Below are 20,072 nucleotides of genomic sequence, written 5' to 3'. Positions count from 1 at the left end.
GGTCGGTCGCGAGAGAGCGAGCAGTCGAGGGTTTTCTCCTTGATCTATCGACAACGGGCGAGCTATCCTCAGGATGGGCCGGGGAAAGGCCAGGGGTCTTTCCCCTTCGCGGGTCACCAAATGACGCTGTCTAATTCTAAAAAAATAAACAAAAACAAATGGCGCTGTCTGCTGCCCCGGGCCAAATCAGCCCATGGTTATCCGACCAAATGAGCCCTTAGAGTATGTTTGGGCGACCGTCATCGTAAGATTTGGACCGTCCAATGGTAAATGTCCTTGTGCCAAATCCACACTAACCAGCCTCCCACAGAGACCGTCCAATGGTAAATGTCCTTGTGCCAAATCCACACTAACCAGCCTCCCACAGAGCCAAACCCCCGCGCACCGACCGAAACCAAAACCCTCGACCCGAGTCGCCTCCTGCCCGCACCCGGCACCTCTCTCTCCGCCACCGCCACCGCCACCGCCGCCATGAGCGCTGGCTGGAGGACGCTGCTGCTTCGCATCGGCGACAGGTGCCCCGAGTACGGGGGAACCGCCGACCACAAGGAGCACATCGTGAGTTCCCCTACCCCTCTCCCTCCCACATCGCCACCCCTTCAAAACCCTAGCCACCGGTCACAGTTCTCTGTGCGGAACACTCAGCTCTTGGTATTGGGGGTGCGGAGTGGAATTGGTATCGCGGCGGCTCTCAATGTGCCAACCTGGCTGGCAGTCTGCGGAGAGAGCAGAAGATGGGGGTGCTAGTGCTTTTTTAATCACTATTGTTCTAGGGCGCCTACAGTTCCCTGCCTGTTCTTAATTATCCAAAAGCTTTGCAGCCTTTGCTTTCGTCATCTCATTCCTGCCAATCTAGTATCGTCGCTCTCAACAGTTGGATTTGGTTCCCAGGCCGTTGGATCTGCTTCTTGCATTTAGATACAGCAAGTTGGCTCAATATGAGACCAAACTTGGGTTGCGACCTACTACTAGTGCCTTAGGAACTTGTCTGCTTGCAGTGTTGCACATCTGCTGTCACAATTCAATTTCTGGCCATGACTAAAAGTTTGGACCTTGTTTGGACGGTTGCCAACTTTTGGGCATGCCAATTCCCCTTTGCCTACTCTAGTACATTTTTCTTCCCAACACTGGCCAATTCATGGGCAAACAGAACCTTGGCCAAATTTGTTTGTTGGACAAGCCCGAGCTCAAACCAAACACATTCTAATATCCTACGACTACATATTGGTGTTACAGTAATCCTAGGATAGTTCCAGGGTTATTATTATGTTAAGAGCGACATAAATCATTTGTCACTTTATCCTGTTTCTAGTTGAACATGCCCTCTAAGATAAGTGAAATTGTGGTACTATTGGATAGTAGTATGTAATGATGAAGATTACCCATCTCTAGGTATAATCCTGATTTATTGCAAAATGCAGTTTCAATCAAATGATTACTAAAGGGTTCCAAGCAAGTTCATAGACACACACATTTTTCCTGTGATTGTTTGTCAATATTTACAACATCGCAGTTGTTCCAACTAACGCACAATGGTCTGAATAGAATGTTGCATTTTTTCATCTATCATGCCATGTTTCTTTCGCACCTGTTCTGACCAAGCATTGGCTTCACAGGAAATCTGTTACAATGTGCTTTCTCGTGAATATGAACACTCCAAAGATGATATTTTTGAGGTTGGTGTCCAACATTCTACTCTGTGTTTGTTCATATTATTGTGCTTTTACTATTCCAATCTGGCTATCTTTTGATAATCTATAGTTTTAATTCTACAAAGAAGCATTAGTGCTTAATTGGTTCCTTCCCAGCCATTGTTCAAAAAAAAACGTGGAGTATGGATCCTACATGCTGCATCCTGTAGCATTTGCTTACCTCTTCAATGCCTTCGATACATATCGTCATCTTTTATCTGAATTTATTTGAGGTGCTAACTAAATGTACCTTTGTCCAAGCAGTTTCTCCTTCAGTGTGCAGAACAATTACCTCACAAGATTCCTTTCTTTGGAGTTTTGGTATGCAGCTATTTCTATGAAGCCTATACACTTTGCTAATTTATGTTGTCTTCTTTCATAAATATTACTCGTGGATCATTTGAAGTTCTTATTGAATCTCAATACATGTTTGACTTGTTGCTCATGCTTTGAATGTCCTTATTATTTCTGTAACAAAGAGGAAAGCAGCATGTATATCAGCATTATAAACAACATATATCTACTATGCATATTTATAGTTTTGAGTTTCTGGTTGGACTTATGAAACAAAACATGGCCCTGTACAAGCGTACAGTTTGGTCATATACGCCACAGTTATAGTTTGTAACCCTGATCTAAAATGTGATCTATATGATTGGTGACTTTACATTGTGAGTGAACTTTGAAGTTCACATATGCTTTGGCTCATATTCTGTTGGCCTAGGTCTTATCATGTTTACACATGATCTGCATGTTATTTTTTAATCTGTGGGTAGGATTTTGATTATTCTAGTGCTCATGTATGACTGCTCATTTATATATCCTCTCCCACGCAAAGCTTGCCATGCCAATGCAAACATACTATCTTTTCATTATTTCCACATGTGTTGTGCAACAAACCTGCTACTTATAAATAAACAGAGATCAATTGTGGTCTCTTGATCCCCGCGGTACCGTGTATGCTATGGTGGGCGATGATGTCCAGCCGTTTGCCAATACTTCTACGATTTTATTCTGTTGGCGTATTTTTATGTGCATCTATTCGTGAGAGGAGGGTATGTCTATTGTTTTAGGTCAAATGATGAATTAATCGCAAAAAAATGGACGCACAGTAATTTTGTATTTGAGCAGTTATCTTCCATAAAGAACTGGTCTTTATTTATGGCAGTTGGTTTTAATACCTTATGTACCTAACTTTGTAATCTCACATTAAATTAATTTTTGAGCTACATGTTTTAAGAACAAGATGCTGCTATATGATCTCTCTTATTTAATTGAACTAAATCATTGTGATGGTTCTGCTTTGTTCTTTTGTAATGTCAGATAGGTTTGATAAATTTAGAAAATGAAGATTTTGCCAAGGGTGTCGTGGATGCAACACAGGCAAACCTACAGGTGTGAATCTTTGTTTCTACATCACAGAGCATGGCAGCATCTGTTAATCCTTTCTCCCCCCTTGTTCAACTGGAGAAATGTTCTCTATGATTATATTCCAGCATTATTGACTTATTATGCCACTGGACTTCTTTTTGCCAACTTTGGTCCCTCTTAAGATCATCCTAGCCTTGTAATGACTCATTGTAATTGCAGGATGCTTTGCATACTGAAAACCGTGATAGGATCAGGATATTGCTGCGGTTTCTCTGTGGCCTGGTAAGTTATGTAGTAGTTTTGGGTTGATTCTCTTGCTCATCCTTTTCTAGCTGCTACCATGTGTCCCAACTTGTGATTCTTGAATATGTCATACCTGACATATTGACATGTTATATTGGCAACACATGTTCATGAATAATCGAGCAGTGCTAAAGGTGTTTAGTCTCTTCCTGTTACACTAGTCATGTGTAATTCTAAACTAGAAGTACGAATAACTATATGATAAAATTGGGAAGGGTGCTGTTCTGAGGGAAATAATAGTTGCAAGGTCTCTTTGGATTGTAGGAATGAAACACAGGATTTCGATGGGAATGCAAGTGCAAAACTGATGATTGCAAAACATAGGAAAGCTGCAGGGTAGTCGTTTGTGTAGGACATAGGAAAACTTCCTTGGTTACTAAGCAAATCAGTAGAAAAGAAGACGGAGTGGATGTCAAATTCCTATAGAATTACGGGCACAGGAAAGCAATCCATACAAATTCGTTAACTTCATTCGTATAGTCAAACGGGCCTCTATAGGGAAAAAATTCCTAAGTATTTGCATTCTCTAAGAATCATACGATCTTTAAGGCAGTAGTGTTGCATGCATGTTAGTTATGGCTTATTTGTGTAGCTTCGGCTTCTCCAGCCCAGAAACTGAAGCAGTACAAGTCTAGAGATATGTTTTTTTATGATTTATATCATAATTTGTATAATTTATGATTGTAGAACTTGCATTTGGTCAGCATATTGGTTAGCGCGATATCATCCTTACGTTAGGCTCTGATATCTCCTATTGCTCCCTGTATTGAGAGCTTATAACTGTTTCCCCTTTGTATTTTCCTTGTTCTCTAAGGGGTTTTCTGCATATTGTATTGTACCACACTTGTGTACGTGTATATATGTTGTCCTATGGCCACCTAGATATACAAGTTGCATATTTCCTAACATGGTATTAGAGCATTAGTTTTTTCCCCGCACGCTCAACTTGTGCTCTTTTCGATCCTGTCTCGTGCACCGTCGCTACCTTTCCCTTACTGGCAGCCGTTGTTCCTTCTCTCACGCTGGCCACCGGTCCGCCTATTCTCCATGCGCGCCTCCCGCCGTCGTTGTTCCGCCCTCTTGCGTATCTCGCCCGCTCATCAAGCTGGCCAAGCAACCTTCCACCAACGCACCGTTTGTGCCTTCCGCAAGCACGGCCCATGCCAACACGTGCTCCTCGTCGGCTTTGCGTTTGACCGCGTGCGCTGTTCGATCCGCTTGTTGCTTGCTGCCCGACCCTTCCGGTGTGCCTCCTCTCCAGATCGAGTTGGCCCTGTATCAGGTCAAAGCCCGTTGGCTCGAACGAGCTTGAAGCTCCGCTGTGTGTTGTCCCACCCCACCTGTAGGTCGTCAGATGTGTATTTCTCGGGATGTGACTTTTGATGAGTCTCTTCCCTCTAATCACGTTCATCTTCCTCGACCTTTTCAGTGGAGGATATATTAGTCCTCACTTTTCATGACACTCCTATCAATCCTGTTGAGCCCTTGTCCATCTGTCCTACTGCTCTTGCTTCTCCGACTATTGCAGATTTGACGCTGCCATCTCCTATGGCTTCGTCACCTCGCTTACCACAGGATTCTACACCTTCATCACCAGTGGCTTCCCCATCTCCATCACCTGAGTTTATTCTAGTGATTCCTCCTCGTATTCTTCCATCTTTTCCTCACTTCTATACTCGCCGTTTGTATGTTGTGGATGTGTCTACTGATGCGCCATCTACTTCTGATGTGCCATGTTCCTCGTCTCATCCTACTTATGGCTTGCGTCCTCGTCTGCTTCTGCCTGTTGACCGCCTTGGTTTTCCAAGCGCAGGCGTTGTTGTTCTTAAGCCGACTTCGTACCGTGATGTTGTTGTTCATCCCAAATGACAGCTTGGAATGGCAGGCACCGACACGTGGGATCTTGTTTCTCTTCCTCCCCGTGTTCGTCCCATCACTTGTAAGTGGGTCTATAAGGTTAAGACTCGCTCCGATGGTTCTGTTGAGCGCTACATAGCTAGTCTTGTGGCTCGTGGCTTCCAGCAGGAGCATGGTTGTGATTACAATGAGACTTTTGCTCCTGTGGCCCATATGACCATTATTTGAACACTTCTTGCTGAGGCCTCCAATCGCCACTGGTCTATGTCTTAGCTTGATGTTAAGAATGCCTTTCTTAATGGTGTTGCGTGAGGAGGTTTACATGCAACCACTGCATGGGTATTTTGTTCCTGACTGCATGGTCTGCCGTCTTTGCCGCTCTCTCTATGGCCTTAAGCAAGCCCCTCGCGCCTGGTTTGAACATTTTGCCTCTGGGATGATTGCTGCTGGTTTTTTAGCGTGTGCTCATGATCCTACACTGTTTGTCCACCTTTTTGCTCGTGGTTGGACTCTTCCTCTATATGTTGATGACATGATCATCATTGGCGACGACCCCGAGTATATTGCTTTGTGAAGGCACGCCTTAGTGAGCAGTTTCTTATATCCGATCTTGGCCCTCTTAGCTATTTTCTTGTGATTGAGGTCTCTTCTACCTCTGATGCCTTTTTTACTTCCCAAGAAAAGTATACCCAAGATTTTCTTGCTTGTGCTGCTCTTACTGATTACCGCATTGTTGAGACTCCCATGGAGCTCAATGTTCATCTCCGTGCTACTGATAGTGACCCCTTGTCTGATCCGACGCGTTATCGTCATCTTGTTGGGAGTCTTGTCTATCTAGCTATCACTTGTCCAGATATCTTCTATCCTGTCCATATTTTGGGCCAGTTTGTCTCTGCTCTCACTTTGGTTCACTATAGTCACCTCCTTCGTGTTCTCTATTATCTTTGTGGCATGATCTCTCACCATCTGTTCTTTCCCCGCTCCAGTTCATTACAACATCAGGCCTATTCAGATGCTATGTGAGCTAGTGATCCCTTAGATTGCCGTTCGCTTTCTGCTTACTGTTTTTTTGTTGGTGGTTCTCTCATTGTCCTGAAGACGAAGAAAAGGCTGAGTCGTGAGCTATGGCTCTTTTGACGGCAGAGGTGACTTGGTTACGGTGGTTATTTCAGGAGTTTGATGTTTCTATCACTACACCTACTCTGCTCTTGTCTGACAGTACAAGTGCTATTAGTATTGCCCGTGACCTTGTTAAGCATGAGCTCACCAAACATATTGGTGTTGATGCTTCTTTTGTGCGCGCTGGTTTGCAGGATCTGGTTATTGCTCTTCAGTATGTGCCTTCCGAGTTACAGTTGGCGGATTTCTTTACGAAGGCCCAGACTAAAGCAAAGCACGGCTTCTATCTCTCCAAACTCGTTGATCCACCATGAGTTTTAGAGGGGGGTGGGGGTGTTAGAGTTATATATATTTAGCCGCGTTCCCCTTTTTATTAAGGGGTTTTCTGCATATTGTACCACATCTGTACGTGCATATATACTGGCCTATGGCCACCTGGAAATACAAGTTGCATATTTCCTAACAACAACAAGTTGATTCTGAATGCTTTTGCTTTGTTCTTGAAAAGAGTCGAGAGATTTCTCTCTGTCCTCCTTCCTTTCATGGTAGAATTTTTTTCTTGTATTTTGCGCTGTATAGACGAGGCAATTTGTAGTGTTTCTGTTGTTTCAACCTTTTCTTCTTGTAACTGTAGAATGTGTGTGTGTGTGTGTTTTGTAGATGTGCAGCAAAGTTATATCCCCAAATTCCATTATTGAGACATACGAGACACTTTTATCATCTGCTGCAACTATATTGGATGAGGATGCTGGAAATGCTTCTTGGCAACCACGTGCTGATTTTTATGTTTATTGTATTTTGGCTTCCCTTCCATGGGGTGGTTCAGAATTGTTCGAGGTAATGCTATTAAACTATTCTGGTACTGTTTAATCTTTATTATATCTGGATCTTGTTTATTGTGAGACGGTTATTCATTTAAGTCAGAGAATAATGGTTGTTCTATTTATATGAGTAATATCTTTTATTTATGGTCATGCATTACCTTTGGTGTCCAATTTGACTGCTTTAGCAGCAACACATGATTCTTGTTCTCTGCTTGTATGAACCCCCATTGGCTTTATTAAGCTACTTTGATTACTCCCCTTTTTTGTAGTATGTGCGGTTCAATTTGAATGCCTCTGTTACGCTGGCACTGCTATTTTGCACATCTTAATAATTAGTGTTCATGCACCTTTTCTAGTTTTTGATCTTTAGAAGGGTATCTTCATTATTTTCTAATGTTGCTCTATATCATTCCGTCATCTATTTGAAAGCTGCACTATAAGCATCCCAACATATTTTCAAGAAGTGAAATAGGGACACTGCTCCTCTAGTAAGTAGCAAGACTTGTGCATATGAGTACCCACTGACCTTGAAAGTTTGTATGTGTCTGCACCATAAAATGAACATTAGCCATGATTGCTTAGACCTTCTGGAAGAATGCATGAGCCACATTTACATTCTGGGGGTGGGTGGGGTACTCCCCACCAAATTATTGTTGCAATGCAAAGTTATAGGCTCCTACAATGTACTCCCATTCTTGAATTGTGTATTAGAAAATTCTGCAGACATGAATCGGTGGTAGAATACACTGATGAATTCTGACATGCAGCAAGTCCCGGATGAACTCGAGAGGGTTCTGGTTGGTATACAGTCTTACATAAGCATCAGAAGGCATTTTGATGATATTGCCTTCTCAGTCTTCGAGACGGATGAAGGCAACTCTCCCAATAAGAAGGTACTGGCAATTTCTTGAATGTCTGAACCTTACACTGGTTTATTTCCTGAATTCCGATCCATTTAACTCCTTTTATGATATTTTGATCAGTTCAGTAACTTATATTCTTTGTAGGATTTCATGGAAGATCTATGGGAGCATATGCAACTTCTTTCTCGTAATGGATGGAAGGTTAAAAGTGGTATGTCATTACATGATATAAAATACACACGATTTCTTACTGAAATAATACGCTGTTGAGTTTTAATATTCAAGCAGTATAGTGTTGAATGATAAGATAACTTCTTCTTTATCCAGCTCAGGACTGTATACGTAATTCCAAATGTGCAGTTTCTTAATTTGTTTTGCATTCTGTTTAATTGCCCCTCGCAGTTCCAAAACCTTACTTGTCGTTTGAAGCTCAGTTAGTAGTTGGAAAATCTCACCGTTTCCACCCAGTTAGTTGCCCACCGCCTACTTTCACGATGTCATCTTCTGAGATATTAAAAGGGCAAGAGAAGCATGAAGCCAATCTAAAGTATCCTCAAAGGCTTCGTAGGCTCCATATATTTCCAACAAATAAAGCTGAGGTAAATCGCAACTTTATGTATATACTAGTCCATTGAGCATTGTTACATTTAATGTTTTCATCACTGTCTTTTCTGTAACGTATGTTAACTAACATGAAATTCGCTATTACTTGGTTTTATGTTACAAAGTTCACCTGTTTATATACTTATTATGAGGCAGACACCTTTATGCTATGTTCTAGTCCATTGATCATTGTTACATTTAATATTTTCATTGCTGTATTTTTTGTAATGCATGTTAACTACATGAAATTCGCTATTACTTGGTTTTATGTTGCAAAGTTCACCTATTTATATATATACTTATGAGCCCTAATCAGCTATCATTTTCTTACAGAATATGCAACCTGTAGACCGTTTTGTTGTTGAGGAATACATATTGGATGTGCTGCTTTTCTTCAATGGATGGTCAGTTACAATTTTTTCTCAGTTCTATTAGTGTGTTTGACACTTGTACAAAAGCTGCGATTGTTAGATGTCAGACATCTGTTTGTTAAGTTGTTCATGCATGACATTGCTGACACCATGTACTCATTGGATTTGCTTGTCAGTCCTTAATGTGAATAAATTTGGTGTTCTCTATCTTCGTAGTGCTGAGTCTTATGTTCTCTCCTTGGTTAACAAAATTGGCTGTATTTGGATGTGTTGCTTTTGTCTATCATCTCTTGTTAAGCTCTAGAATTTTGGTCTATAAACCTTGCTCCCAAAGTATGCAGTGGAGGTGTTCTAACATCTGTTTTATTTTTGCTAGAACTAATCCTGTTTTATTACTTACAGCACCTTGCTGTAAATTTCTCCCAACAGTGTGGCAACCACGGTTGTGACGAACAAGTTGTTTGCCACACACGTGGCATCAAATAGGGTATAGGGGTAATAAAGTGTATCATGCCAAGCCAAAGGTTCTGGAAAGAACTAAGCACAAGCCTAACAATGTCAAAGTTCCTAATCAACAACAAACAAACTACAACAACAAAGCCTTTCAGTCTCAAACAATTTGGGGTAGGCTAGGGTTGAAACCCGTAATATATCGAAACTAAGTCATGGTTCTGGCACGTGGATAGCTAACTTCCACACACCCCTGTGCATGGCTAAATCTTTGGTGAAGTTGCCTAACTCAAGTGTGACATTTTTACTTTGCTGCTAGCATGCGGAAATATCATTTTGAAGACAATAATTAGGGTTGACAACTTTTCTCATGCCCATCACGGGAAAGTTTGTTGAATTTTGTGTTAATATTTGCCTGCTGAATTGTATTATTTTGGTTCTCTTACTAATTCTATCATGGTTATATTTTTCTTTGAAAGACAGTCGCAAAGAATGTGCGTTTTATTTGGTCAGCCTTCCTGTGTCTTTTCGGTATGAATACCTGATGGCTGAGACCATATTTTCGCAGGTATTTCTGAACTATCTTTATTACGTGTGTTTTAGACTATTATTACTAGTTTCTGCATGTCTGCCTTCATGTTAAGTGAACTGTTATCTTTAGTTGTTGCAGAAGTGAATCTTCATGTTCCACTCTAAATTTCTTGTATGGCAATGATTTAACTTAACCACAATGAAATGGGTAGTAAACCTTGCTTTTCTTGGTGCATGTGTTGAGTTTCGCCCAAGCATTTCCAGTGGATCTGCTGAATATGACCGATTGTTTGGGTGTGCTGATCTGAGCTAATTGTGGATTAGTTTGGAGATATTATTGTGGTAGTAACACATAGTTTATATTGAGTAAGGTTTGAAAAATTACGTCCAGCTGACCAACATGAATAAGTTCACCTAAGTTCGCAAATTTTGTTCAAGATCCAATATTTGTGTCTAGCTTTCTGCTTTTCCCAATATATATTTCCCTTTATAGAGTATATGAATTTTTATGATCTTATACAATTATGGGCGGCTCAACGAACTGACCTTGTCATACAAAAATGATCCTACCTTAGATCATTATCTTGCTAACATTGTTTAACTATCCGTGGTATCTGAAATATAATGATGATAAACCTAGAAAAGCTGGCTGGAAAACTTCAACCTGCCATGAGTATCTCTGAACAAGTGTATTACTTCCGTGCAATAGTTTCAGCAGAGTTTAATGTACATGTATATTAATAAAGAAGGACAAAATCACTCATTTAGGTACTAAAGTTAAACCCTTGAGTGTTCCTTCCGAATAGTTGCCAGTTTGCCATTTCTGTCTTCATATTGATCTACTAATATTGTTTGGGGCAATTATACATGTATTTCACAATACTAGAAAAAGAAGACATGGCCGGCATGAATTTGGTTATTAATAAATCCAAATTGTGACTCTTCAGGCTGTTTTCTATTTAGTAGCTGAATTTTAAAATTCCTTGGAATACTGTCTTGATTGGTAGCGTGCCAACTATTTTTGCATTTTATCTGAGGTGTTGGTTCTGGGCTTTATGATACCAAGTTGTATCCTGGTTCTGATGGATTATAGACACTAACAGTCTTAACAGTTACTGCTATATTTTTATAAAGATATAGTTAGGATACCTAGTGCAATATTTATGCATGCATTTTTTCTCCATTATCCATTATAGCGAGTATACTTGTCAAATAAAAATGAATCTTTTCTTATGACATATTGATATTCTGCAGCTACTATTGCTGCCGAATCCACCTTTCAGGCCAATCTACTATACATTGGTTATCATCGATCTTTGCAAGGTAGTTCTTCTTTAATGCTTTGAGACTGTTTAGCTGATATTTTGTGTGGTGATGAGACCAGTATGCAATGTGAGATTTAAAAATACATCATTGTTAATGAGCACATCAGCAGACCTAAATACTCCTTGAGTTCTATCATGGCCATGCAGATTTTGGTGCATGGGTTGACCAAAATTCTGTTACATAATTGTATGGTTATGATGAGCACAGTTGTGAAACCACAGTTCCTTTGTTTCGTCAATAGGACACTTATGATTCATTCATAACATACTTAAACATACTGTTTACTACTCCCTCCGTTCCAAAATAGATGACTCAACTTTGTACTAACTTTAGTACAAAGTTGGGTCATCTATTTTGGAACGGAGGGAGTATTTGTGTTCGAAAGAATGATATTGTTATGATCTATCTGCATACCAGATTCCCATTCCATACTTGCTTATGTTTTCATCTATACCATTACACCTTTTATTTTTGGTAAACTATTGATGCCATAATTTCTGCCTGTGAAATGCGAATGTAGATCTGCTCTAGATCTTTGAACCATATAATCAACGTAGATGTGGATGTTAAGTGTAGCACCCTCAAATTGATAGGTTCAGTGTATTTACTTATTTGCAAGTAAGCTTCCACGAGCTAAGGTAATCACGAAGTAATCAATTTTCTGTATGGTTTCATAGCAAATCTGAGTCCTAGAAAAATAATTGAGCTGTCTATTAGTGAGTTGGCTACTTAAACAACATAAGCTTTGGATATGTCATATATAGGATGCATGTTACACTTTTCACGTCTGTCAACTCACCTGATTGCGACATTTACTAGTCTGTTGAGTTGATACCTGGACCATCAGGGTCATCACCACAAATCGTTATTTATCCTCTCGCCCAAAGATCGGGACACCACTTATCACATCAACACCATACCATTACCAAGTGTTCTGGATGTCTTTGTTCAACATTTAGAGAATAGGCAACACATGGTTCGCGTGCAACCTCCCGTAGAAACCGGCTGGTTACAGTTTTACCTTTTTTCCTTCCCATAAAAGAAAATTGTTTTACTTTCTTCCTTGAGGATGAGTGGACCGAGTCTAATTATCTTAACATATCTTCAGGCTTTGCCAGCTGCATTTCCATCTGTGGTGGTAGCAGCAGTACATGCTCTTTTTGACAGAATAAGTAACATGGATACAGAGTGCCGCACCAGACTTATCCTATGGTTTTCACATCATTTGTAAGTTCATTGCCATGTATTTGTTTTGTTCACGAGTGTTCCTGCTTTGTTTATTTGGCCTAGTATGAGTTTGTTGGAACCTCTTACTGCAGCCTATTGGCTATTGCTACTCTTCCTCTCGATGTTCAATATCCTAATGATGACCCACTTCTGCTACTGCTTAAAAAAATCCATAAAACGTTACATACAATGCTAGTATAGCTTTGAAACCAATTGGTTTCAGAACATAAATTTTCTTTTCACAAGTTTGATCTCCTGTAGCACTGAAAACAAACTGCAACCTTGTACTGCTAAATCTTAATGACATTATCTGCCTACGCAGGTCAAATTTTCAATTCATTTGGCCTTGGCAGGAGTGGGCCAATGTGAAGGGCCTACCAAAGTGGGCTCCACAACGTGTTTTTGTCCAAGAAGTACTAGAAAGGGAAATTCGGTTGTCCTATTTCGAGAAAATCAAGCAGGTTAGTGACATATGAGACATTCCTTTTCAATAAGGAGTTTTTTTTTACAATTTATTGTTTTGTGTTAGATTTATGCCTTGCCACTTTGATTTGGTAAAAGGTCCTTTTTACTACCCTGAAGTATTACAGTTGATCGGATAACCCCCTGATCTATATTTTTGGTTCAGTTCACTCTCCTCGAGTTTAACCCCTTACCCTAGTTTCAGACTCTTGTTTGACTGATGTGGAATGGTTCTGCCACGTGGCATCATACATGAACAATGACATCATCAAAATCACACAAGATCCTGCCAATCTGCCAACTGCAATATCTTCTTCAACCTTTGTTCCTTCTGTCTTTATTTCTCACCCCTTCTGCCCATATCTTTCTATTTTGTACCAAGCTCATCTGCTCCTCGCAGCCAAGAGTGGTAGCATGTGCATCCACCAAGCAGCTGCACCAAATCTATTGCCGTGGAACCAATGGTCTCGAGCACCATGTGCCGAAGTAGGGGGGCAATAACTGCTCATTTATCAATAGCCGTGGTAGTTCCCTTTGTTTCCCGTCGTGCGCTCTACACCTATCGTGATCCTGCTCAAGAGACGCTTCACCCATTAGTAAAGAGGTGGGAAGTGAGCACGAGCGATGAGATCTGTGACTGGGAGGTGACTACTGGCTGAGACGGGACGACTTGTTTGGCCGTGTCCAGAGTGGCCATTGAACTCTGCCCAACCAACAGTCGTGCTGACATACATCTTTGTCCAATATTGTGTGCCTCTCGTTGCCTTTGCTCATATTGCATCCTCAATCTTCTTCACCCTCAATCATTTCCACAAAATTGTTCTCCCATCATGTTTATTACATCCGGATGACATATGAACCTGGCATGTGTATCATGCCCTTGACTTTATCAGTACCTAATTCACGTGCCTGGTTAAACTCAGTTGCCTGCCTGCTCACAGAAGAGCATTGTTGGCTTGTTGCGTGTGCAACCACTACTTTAGCTTAACGGCATTTTCCTTGTTCCAGTTTAACAGCATCCATGGCCATGGCGTTCCTCGTTGTCTGTGTTTTCTGGAACGATGTCCCCATCCATGTATGCATTCTTTTTTGTCCACAGCTCTGAGTCTTGTGTACTTATTGCCCACGTCAGCAAAACCACAATATGAAACCAGAGTAGGCGGTTTAGTAAATGGTAACTGAAACTTTGGGGGAGAAAACTGAACCAAGAAATAGATGGGGCAAATACTTCAGGGGAGTAAAAAGGACCTTTTTTGCTTTATATTTGTATATCCTTCTACTCAATTGTTGTGTGGTTTGGAAATGGTCATTTGAATTGAATTTATTGCCTTTATTGTTTTGCAGAGTATTGAAGATGCTGCTGAGTTAGAAGGGTTGTTACCCCCAAAAGCTGGTCCTAATTTCAGATATCATACAGATGAAAGCAAAGAAAGCACCGAAGGCCACAGGCTATCCAAGGAACTTGTTAGCATGGTTAGAGGAAGGAAGACTACACGTGATATTATTTTGTGGGTTGAGGAACAAATAGTTCCTGCAAATGGGGCCAAATTCGCAGTTGATGTTGTTAGTCAGACACTTCTTGACATTGGTTCAAAAAGTTTCACCCATCTTATCACTGTTTTGGAGAGATATGGTCAAATAATTTCCAAACTGTGCCCAGATGAGGAAATGCAGTTATTGTTGATGGATGAAGTCAGTGCTTACTGGAAGAACAGTACCCAGATGACTGCTATAGCTATTGATAGAATGATGGGTTATCGCTTAATTTCCAACTTGGCTATAGTCAAGTGGGTTTTTTCTCCTGCTAATGTCGATCAATTTCATGTGTCGGATCGTCCATGGGAGGTAAATTCTTATCCTCATACTAGAAGATACCCTGCGCGTTGCTGCTGGATTTTGTAGCAATCAATCTTTTTTGATTAATTTTTAGGAGGTCCATAGAATCACATTGGTATACTTGTAGTGCTAACAACCTAAATTATGCATTTTGTACAACTACCAAATATAAATTAAAGGTTAAAGGAAGTCCATAGCAAAAGTAGGTAAATCATACGAAGAGAGCCATCTTGAATCATTTATAACCACCCTTTAGTTTGGTATACTGAGCAAGAATAACCCAGAAGAAATTAAAGGCTATGATAATCAGTGTGAGCATGAAAATAAATGATGGCATGAAAATAAATGATAGACCAGAAAGAATTCAGAAATAAAATTGCAAATTGTTAGGATATCTTACGTGCGTATCCTGCAATTTGCGCACCTATATTTATGGCATGTTATGTCCTATGTGGATTCTGTAGAGGACAAAATGAATAAAATAACACATCCCATACATGAAGCTGTTTTGGCAAGGAAAGTAATGTTTTATTGGTGCCAAGCCCTGAGAAGGCAAAGATAAAGTAAATATTTTGAGTCAACGAATAAGGATATGGTGAGCTATATATTCTGCAAGTAAATGTTTGCATCAACCTGTTTTATTTTTTTTGATCGTTCAGTTAGTATGATGTAACAACAACATTAGGTAATCTGCGTTGGGTATTCCTTTGCACATGTGACAGACATCGGCAAGTAAATGTTTGCGTCAACCTATACTATATTTTTTAATCATGTAGTCCAGTTAGTACTCCCTCCGTTTTTATTTAGTTCGCGTATTAGATTTGGTCAAAGTCAAGCTTTGTAAACTTTGACAAAGTTTATAAACAAAGATATTAACATATACAATAATCAATCAATACCATTAGATTCATTATTAAATGTACTTTCACATCATATAGATTTGTTATGGTAAATGTTTATATATTTTTCTATAAACTTGGTCAAACTTTACAAAGTTTGACTTCAGTCAAACCTAATATGCAGAGTAAATAAAAACGGAGGGAGTATGATGTAGCTAGCCACAGCATCAGGAACACCATAAAGGAAATCTATGGAAAGTGAGAATATAAAAATGAACACACAAGCGCACTTGCCTCGGTGGTGATGAAAGGCAGCGGCGACCTCATGTAGTGCGGCAATCCTAACGGCTGTGTGAGAAAAAAATCCTTAGCGGTGGAGGATGCTGCAGCTTTGATCCTGGCCGGCCATGGATTTGGAGGAAGATGCCAACAACCATTTGCAACAGCGGCGGTAGAATTTTATTTAGGGTCTGGAGGAAGCAGTTTCACGTGGGGATTACAGAAGGGAAGGGGAAATGGAAGAGGAAGGGGAGGTGGAATGGAAGAGGAAGGGGAAAAGTGCAACCTTGTATTCAATCAAACACTAATTGATAAGGCTGTCTAAACGGACGTACACCACTGATGATCTTCTCAACAAAAAAATATGATGGGGAAGAGATTATGCGTGACATATGAATGGAATTCAACAGTTTCCTTTTTTTAAGATTGCCTCCAGTAGTATCCTTCTAATAATGGGATGCATGTGGTTTGGAGTAATGGGCTGCATGTGGTTACCAACTTGCTAGCAAAGGAATATTAAACACACATAATTAGAAGGGGCTACGCTCAGAAGATTTTTTTGTGGAAGGCTGTTGAGAGTCGTTGACGTGGCAGATTGCTGAGGTGGATAGGCTGCATGTGAAGAGAAATCATGTAGTGGGGGGCTCCTAGATATAGTAGATTTGTCTACTCTAGATTTGCATGTGTCTGGATGTTATATGCTCATGAAATTTACGGCACATACAAAGATATTTTTTGCCTTATGCATGCATGTTTGGTGTTATATTAATGCTATGTAGCCTTTTCTGCCCAATGCAGCACATAATATACTCCCTCTGTCCCAAAATATAAGATCATTTTTGACACTAGTGACAAAAATGATCTTATATTTTGGGACGGAGGGATAGTGTAAAAAATGATCTTATACTTTGGGACGGAGGGAGTACTTGTTATGATTTTTTGTTCAATCTGTCTGATTGGCATGCCCTCTTAACAGATTCTTAGGAATACTGTTAGTAAGACATACAATCGAATCAGTGATCTTCGGAAGGAAATTCAGACACTGAGGAAAAGTATTCAAGTTGCTAAAGAGGCTAGTGCAAAAGCCATCAAAGAGTTGGAGGAGGCTAAATCAATACTTGAAATCGTAGAGGGCCAACCTGTGCCATCTGAAAGACCAGGCAGGCTGAGACGGCTTCAAGGTTTTGCTGACAAAGCAAAAGAAGAGGAAGTAACTATTGAAGAATCGTTAGAGGCAAAGCAGGCTCTCCTTGCCCTGGGGCTTGAAGAAGGCAAAGTATGCTACTCTCTTATATCTTATTTCTGTAAACCCTTGCATATCTGTTGATAACTTGATATACATATTTTTGTGAACTTAAGTTTTCTGTGGCACTTGCTTTTGCTATGAGAGTTTTGAGCATCTCACATCAACTTACCATTATCTCGCCATTGGTTTTCCAGGAATTGCTTAGGTTATTATTCAAGAGCTTTCTTGATGTGCTTACTGAACGCCTGCCACCTGTTTCTGCTGATGGAGATGTTCCTAACCTACGCGCTGGAGATCCTAATGTAACATTTCCAGCCAGTGATCCTGAAGCGGCAACTATGGAGATAGACAATGAAAATGGAGCAGATAACAATAGGTGAGTTTAATACACAGTTTCCAGTACTTCTTTCAGAATGACTGCTTCTGGCAAGTTTGGATTTACATTTTTGTAGAACCAGCCAGATTACCTTGTACTTTTGTGGACATTTATTTTGTGGTGGGGCTTGCTATGAATAATTAATTTGTGTTTAACACACAACACTCACTGGGAATCGAGTCTGAAATAATGCAACGGATATTGGTTCATAGATGAATGAAGACCTGCTCATTAATACCATTATCGGCGTACAACCCAGTATTTACTAGCCAGTGTGCAGTGATGCACATGCCGGTACGAGTTTTACGGTCTCTGCTAACTTGTCGTTATGTTTTGACAGTCAAGTGAATCGTGAAAATACGGAAGCTGGTTATACTATTGGAGAGCTTGAGCAATGGTGCCTATGCACATTGGGGTATCTAAAGTCATTTTCTCGACAGTATGCAACAGAGGTAATTACTGGTGTTGGTCGTTTGAACTGATAAATTCATAATCACTGGTTATTTCAAGTTTCCATGAGCATAAACTGATTGATTAATAGATATAAAAATACATATGATATGTTGCAGATTTGGTCTCACATTGGCATGTTGGACGATGAGGTTTTTGTTGGGAGTATTCACCCTCTCATCCGGAAAGCCGCATTCTCCGGTTTGTGCAGACAGATGAACCAGTGAAGGGTTGTAACTCAGCTTTGATTCCTGACCATCCTGGTCTTGAAAACGACCTGTAAAGACAAGCTGTAACAACATTCTTGACTAATTCTGACATGTGGGCAACACTCGCACCCAAGAATTTCCCTGTTTGGTAGTTATGTTGGTCAGTGTATGTGGAGCTATGCATTTTCATTTGTCTGGTGTCAGTTTGGGTGGAGTAATCTTGACGTGTATTTAGCCTTTTTGCAAACTCTCCTGCTTGAGACATGAAAAGGTGTTTGATAGTTGAGGGCCATTGGTTGTGCCTTTAGATTGAACATGTGGAGCGCCTGGAAAGTTGGACTGTACATAGACCTGAAAATGGGTTCGGTTTCAAATGGTAGTTATTGGATATATTGCTAAAATATAGTAGAATAGGTGAGAGGTCAATTCGCTTGATTAGGATCACTTGTCCCCCACCCCCCTCCCCTATTGAGTTGGCCTTGACATCGCTCTGCCTATGTTTCAAAGCAGCGTCCCTGTTTTTATAGAGTACGCCAAAAGCGTACGTTAGCTTTATATTTACAAGAGAATTAGATACTGCAGGCCTCGCGTACTCTCCCCTACTCCGAACTACCTAGCGCACTACTCACTACCAGTTTGCACTCCCCTCCCTCTCTGGCAATCGCCCACAGGTGTCGCTCTCTAAGTATAATCTGTATTGTGCCTCTTTCGTTACAGATATCATTCATGGGCGCGCTTGGTGCCTCATAGCTCTCATGAGCGCGATAGCTTGCCGGCAAGTAGCACCCGCTTGTAGCAGCCACGACGTCGGCTCATAGCAAACCGGCGGTGAGTTTGCAGCGATTGTGCATGTGTGAATCCTACAAGAAGCTGCGGTCGGCCAACTTGGTGAAAATGGACAAAACTGGCCCTTATCTGAAACTTCCAACACAAAATGGTCTCAATCTGATTTTTTTTTCATGAAATGACCTCTTTTGCATGACGCCCGGAGCTAGAGCGCCATGCTAGATAGCATGACGCCCCGGGCTAAGGCGTCATGCTATTTGGCATGGTGCCCTAAGCCGGGGCGTCATGCTACATGTCGCTACCATGGCACCTTAGCCCCGGGCGTCATGCTCTCTAGCATGGCGCCCTAGCCCTGGGCGTCATGTAAAAGAGAGCCATTTCATGATTTTTTTTCCAGATTGAGGTCATTTTGTGTTGAAGTTTCAGATTTGTTCATTTTCACGCCAACTTGTAACACCACTCCAGTGTTGACCCTTGGTTTGGCTTGCCGTGTCCATGCAACACGGCCACACAGTTAGACGGTGGCGAACAAACCAACCTGGGTCCCCACGGACCTTATTGAGGCTGCATTGCAGCACCAATGGGGCATGGTGCTTGCAACAAGCTCATGTGTGAAATGGCGGGCTGACTTGCAGCACCGACCGTCGTCTTTGCAGTAGTGGCGTGGAAGCTCCTCGGTCGATGGCGGGAGAGAAGTGGGAGAAGGAAGGAGGCTCTCTGAAGCACCGGTGCATGCCCGCGGTGGTTGTCCTGCAACAACAGCTATTGTCCTTGCAACAATGGTGTGGTGAGCTTTGCGAGTAGTGTTGGGAAAGAAGGGAAGAAGAGGAGGACATGCAGCGCGTGCGCAAGAGAGTAAATAGCATGAAACTACTACAATTCGGGTTAGGGTTCCAAAAAACTACCATTTTTTGCTGATAACTACCAACTTGGGGGTCGGTTGTTTCAAAAAACCCAAATGACCATGCAATTCAGAATTGATCCGGTTTATGACAGGTCAGGCTCACCTTAAATAAACCGTTTCTTTGACCGTTAACTGACATGTGAGGCCCA

The 20,072-nt window shown here is 41.1% G+C and overlaps 1 protein-coding gene across 1 annotated transcript; it reads left to right on the top strand.

Annotated features, from left to right (window-relative positions):
- Nucleotides 1-312: 312 nt before the first annotated feature.
- LOC123085833 (nuclear cap-binding protein subunit 1) lies at nucleotides 313-18,463 on the top strand. The gene is made up of 19 exons (XM_044507538.1): nucleotides 313-558; nucleotides 1,617-1,676; nucleotides 1,956-2,012; nucleotides 3,015-3,086; nucleotides 3,282-3,344; nucleotides 7,002-7,178; nucleotides 7,933-8,058; nucleotides 8,173-8,239; nucleotides 8,431-8,627; nucleotides 8,965-9,035; nucleotides 9,936-10,020; nucleotides 11,238-11,306; nucleotides 12,418-12,536; nucleotides 12,859-12,997; nucleotides 14,343-14,843; nucleotides 16,929-17,228; nucleotides 17,393-17,574; nucleotides 17,915-18,026; nucleotides 18,144-18,463. Exons 1-19 carry the CDS (start codon nucleotides 328-330, stop codon nucleotides 18,249-18,251), a joined length of 2,736 nt encoding a protein of 911 aa, XP_044363473.1. The 5' UTR covers nucleotides 313-327; the 3' UTR covers nucleotides 18,252-18,463.
- The last annotated feature ends 1,609 nt before the right edge of the window (nucleotides 18,464-20,072 follow it).

The sequence above is a fragment of the Triticum aestivum genome, chromosome 4A, assembly GCF_018294505.1.
Source record: "Triticum aestivum cultivar Chinese Spring chromosome 4A, IWGSC CS RefSeq v2.1, whole genome shotgun sequence".
Taxonomy (NCBI): domain Eukaryota; kingdom Viridiplantae; phylum Streptophyta; class Magnoliopsida; order Poales; family Poaceae; genus Triticum; species Triticum aestivum.
Note: the sequence above shows the minus strand (reverse complement) of the source record. Positions and strands in the feature narration are given on the sequence as shown.

Excerpts from the sequence above, each read along its gene's own strand:
- LOC123085833 (XM_044507538.1), top strand. The coding sequence starts at position 328 with ATGTCCTTGTGCCAAATCCACACTAACCAGCCTCCCACAGAGCCAAAC. Across the intron at positions 12,998-14,342 it reads ATTTCGAGAAAATCAAGCAG|AGTATTGAAGATGCTGCTGA; the intron begins GTTAGTGACATA and ends ATTGTTTTGCAG. Across the intron at positions 18,027-18,143 it reads CTCGACAGTATGCAACAGAG|ATTTGGTCTCACATTGGCAT; the intron begins GTAATTACTGGT and ends GATATGTTGCAG.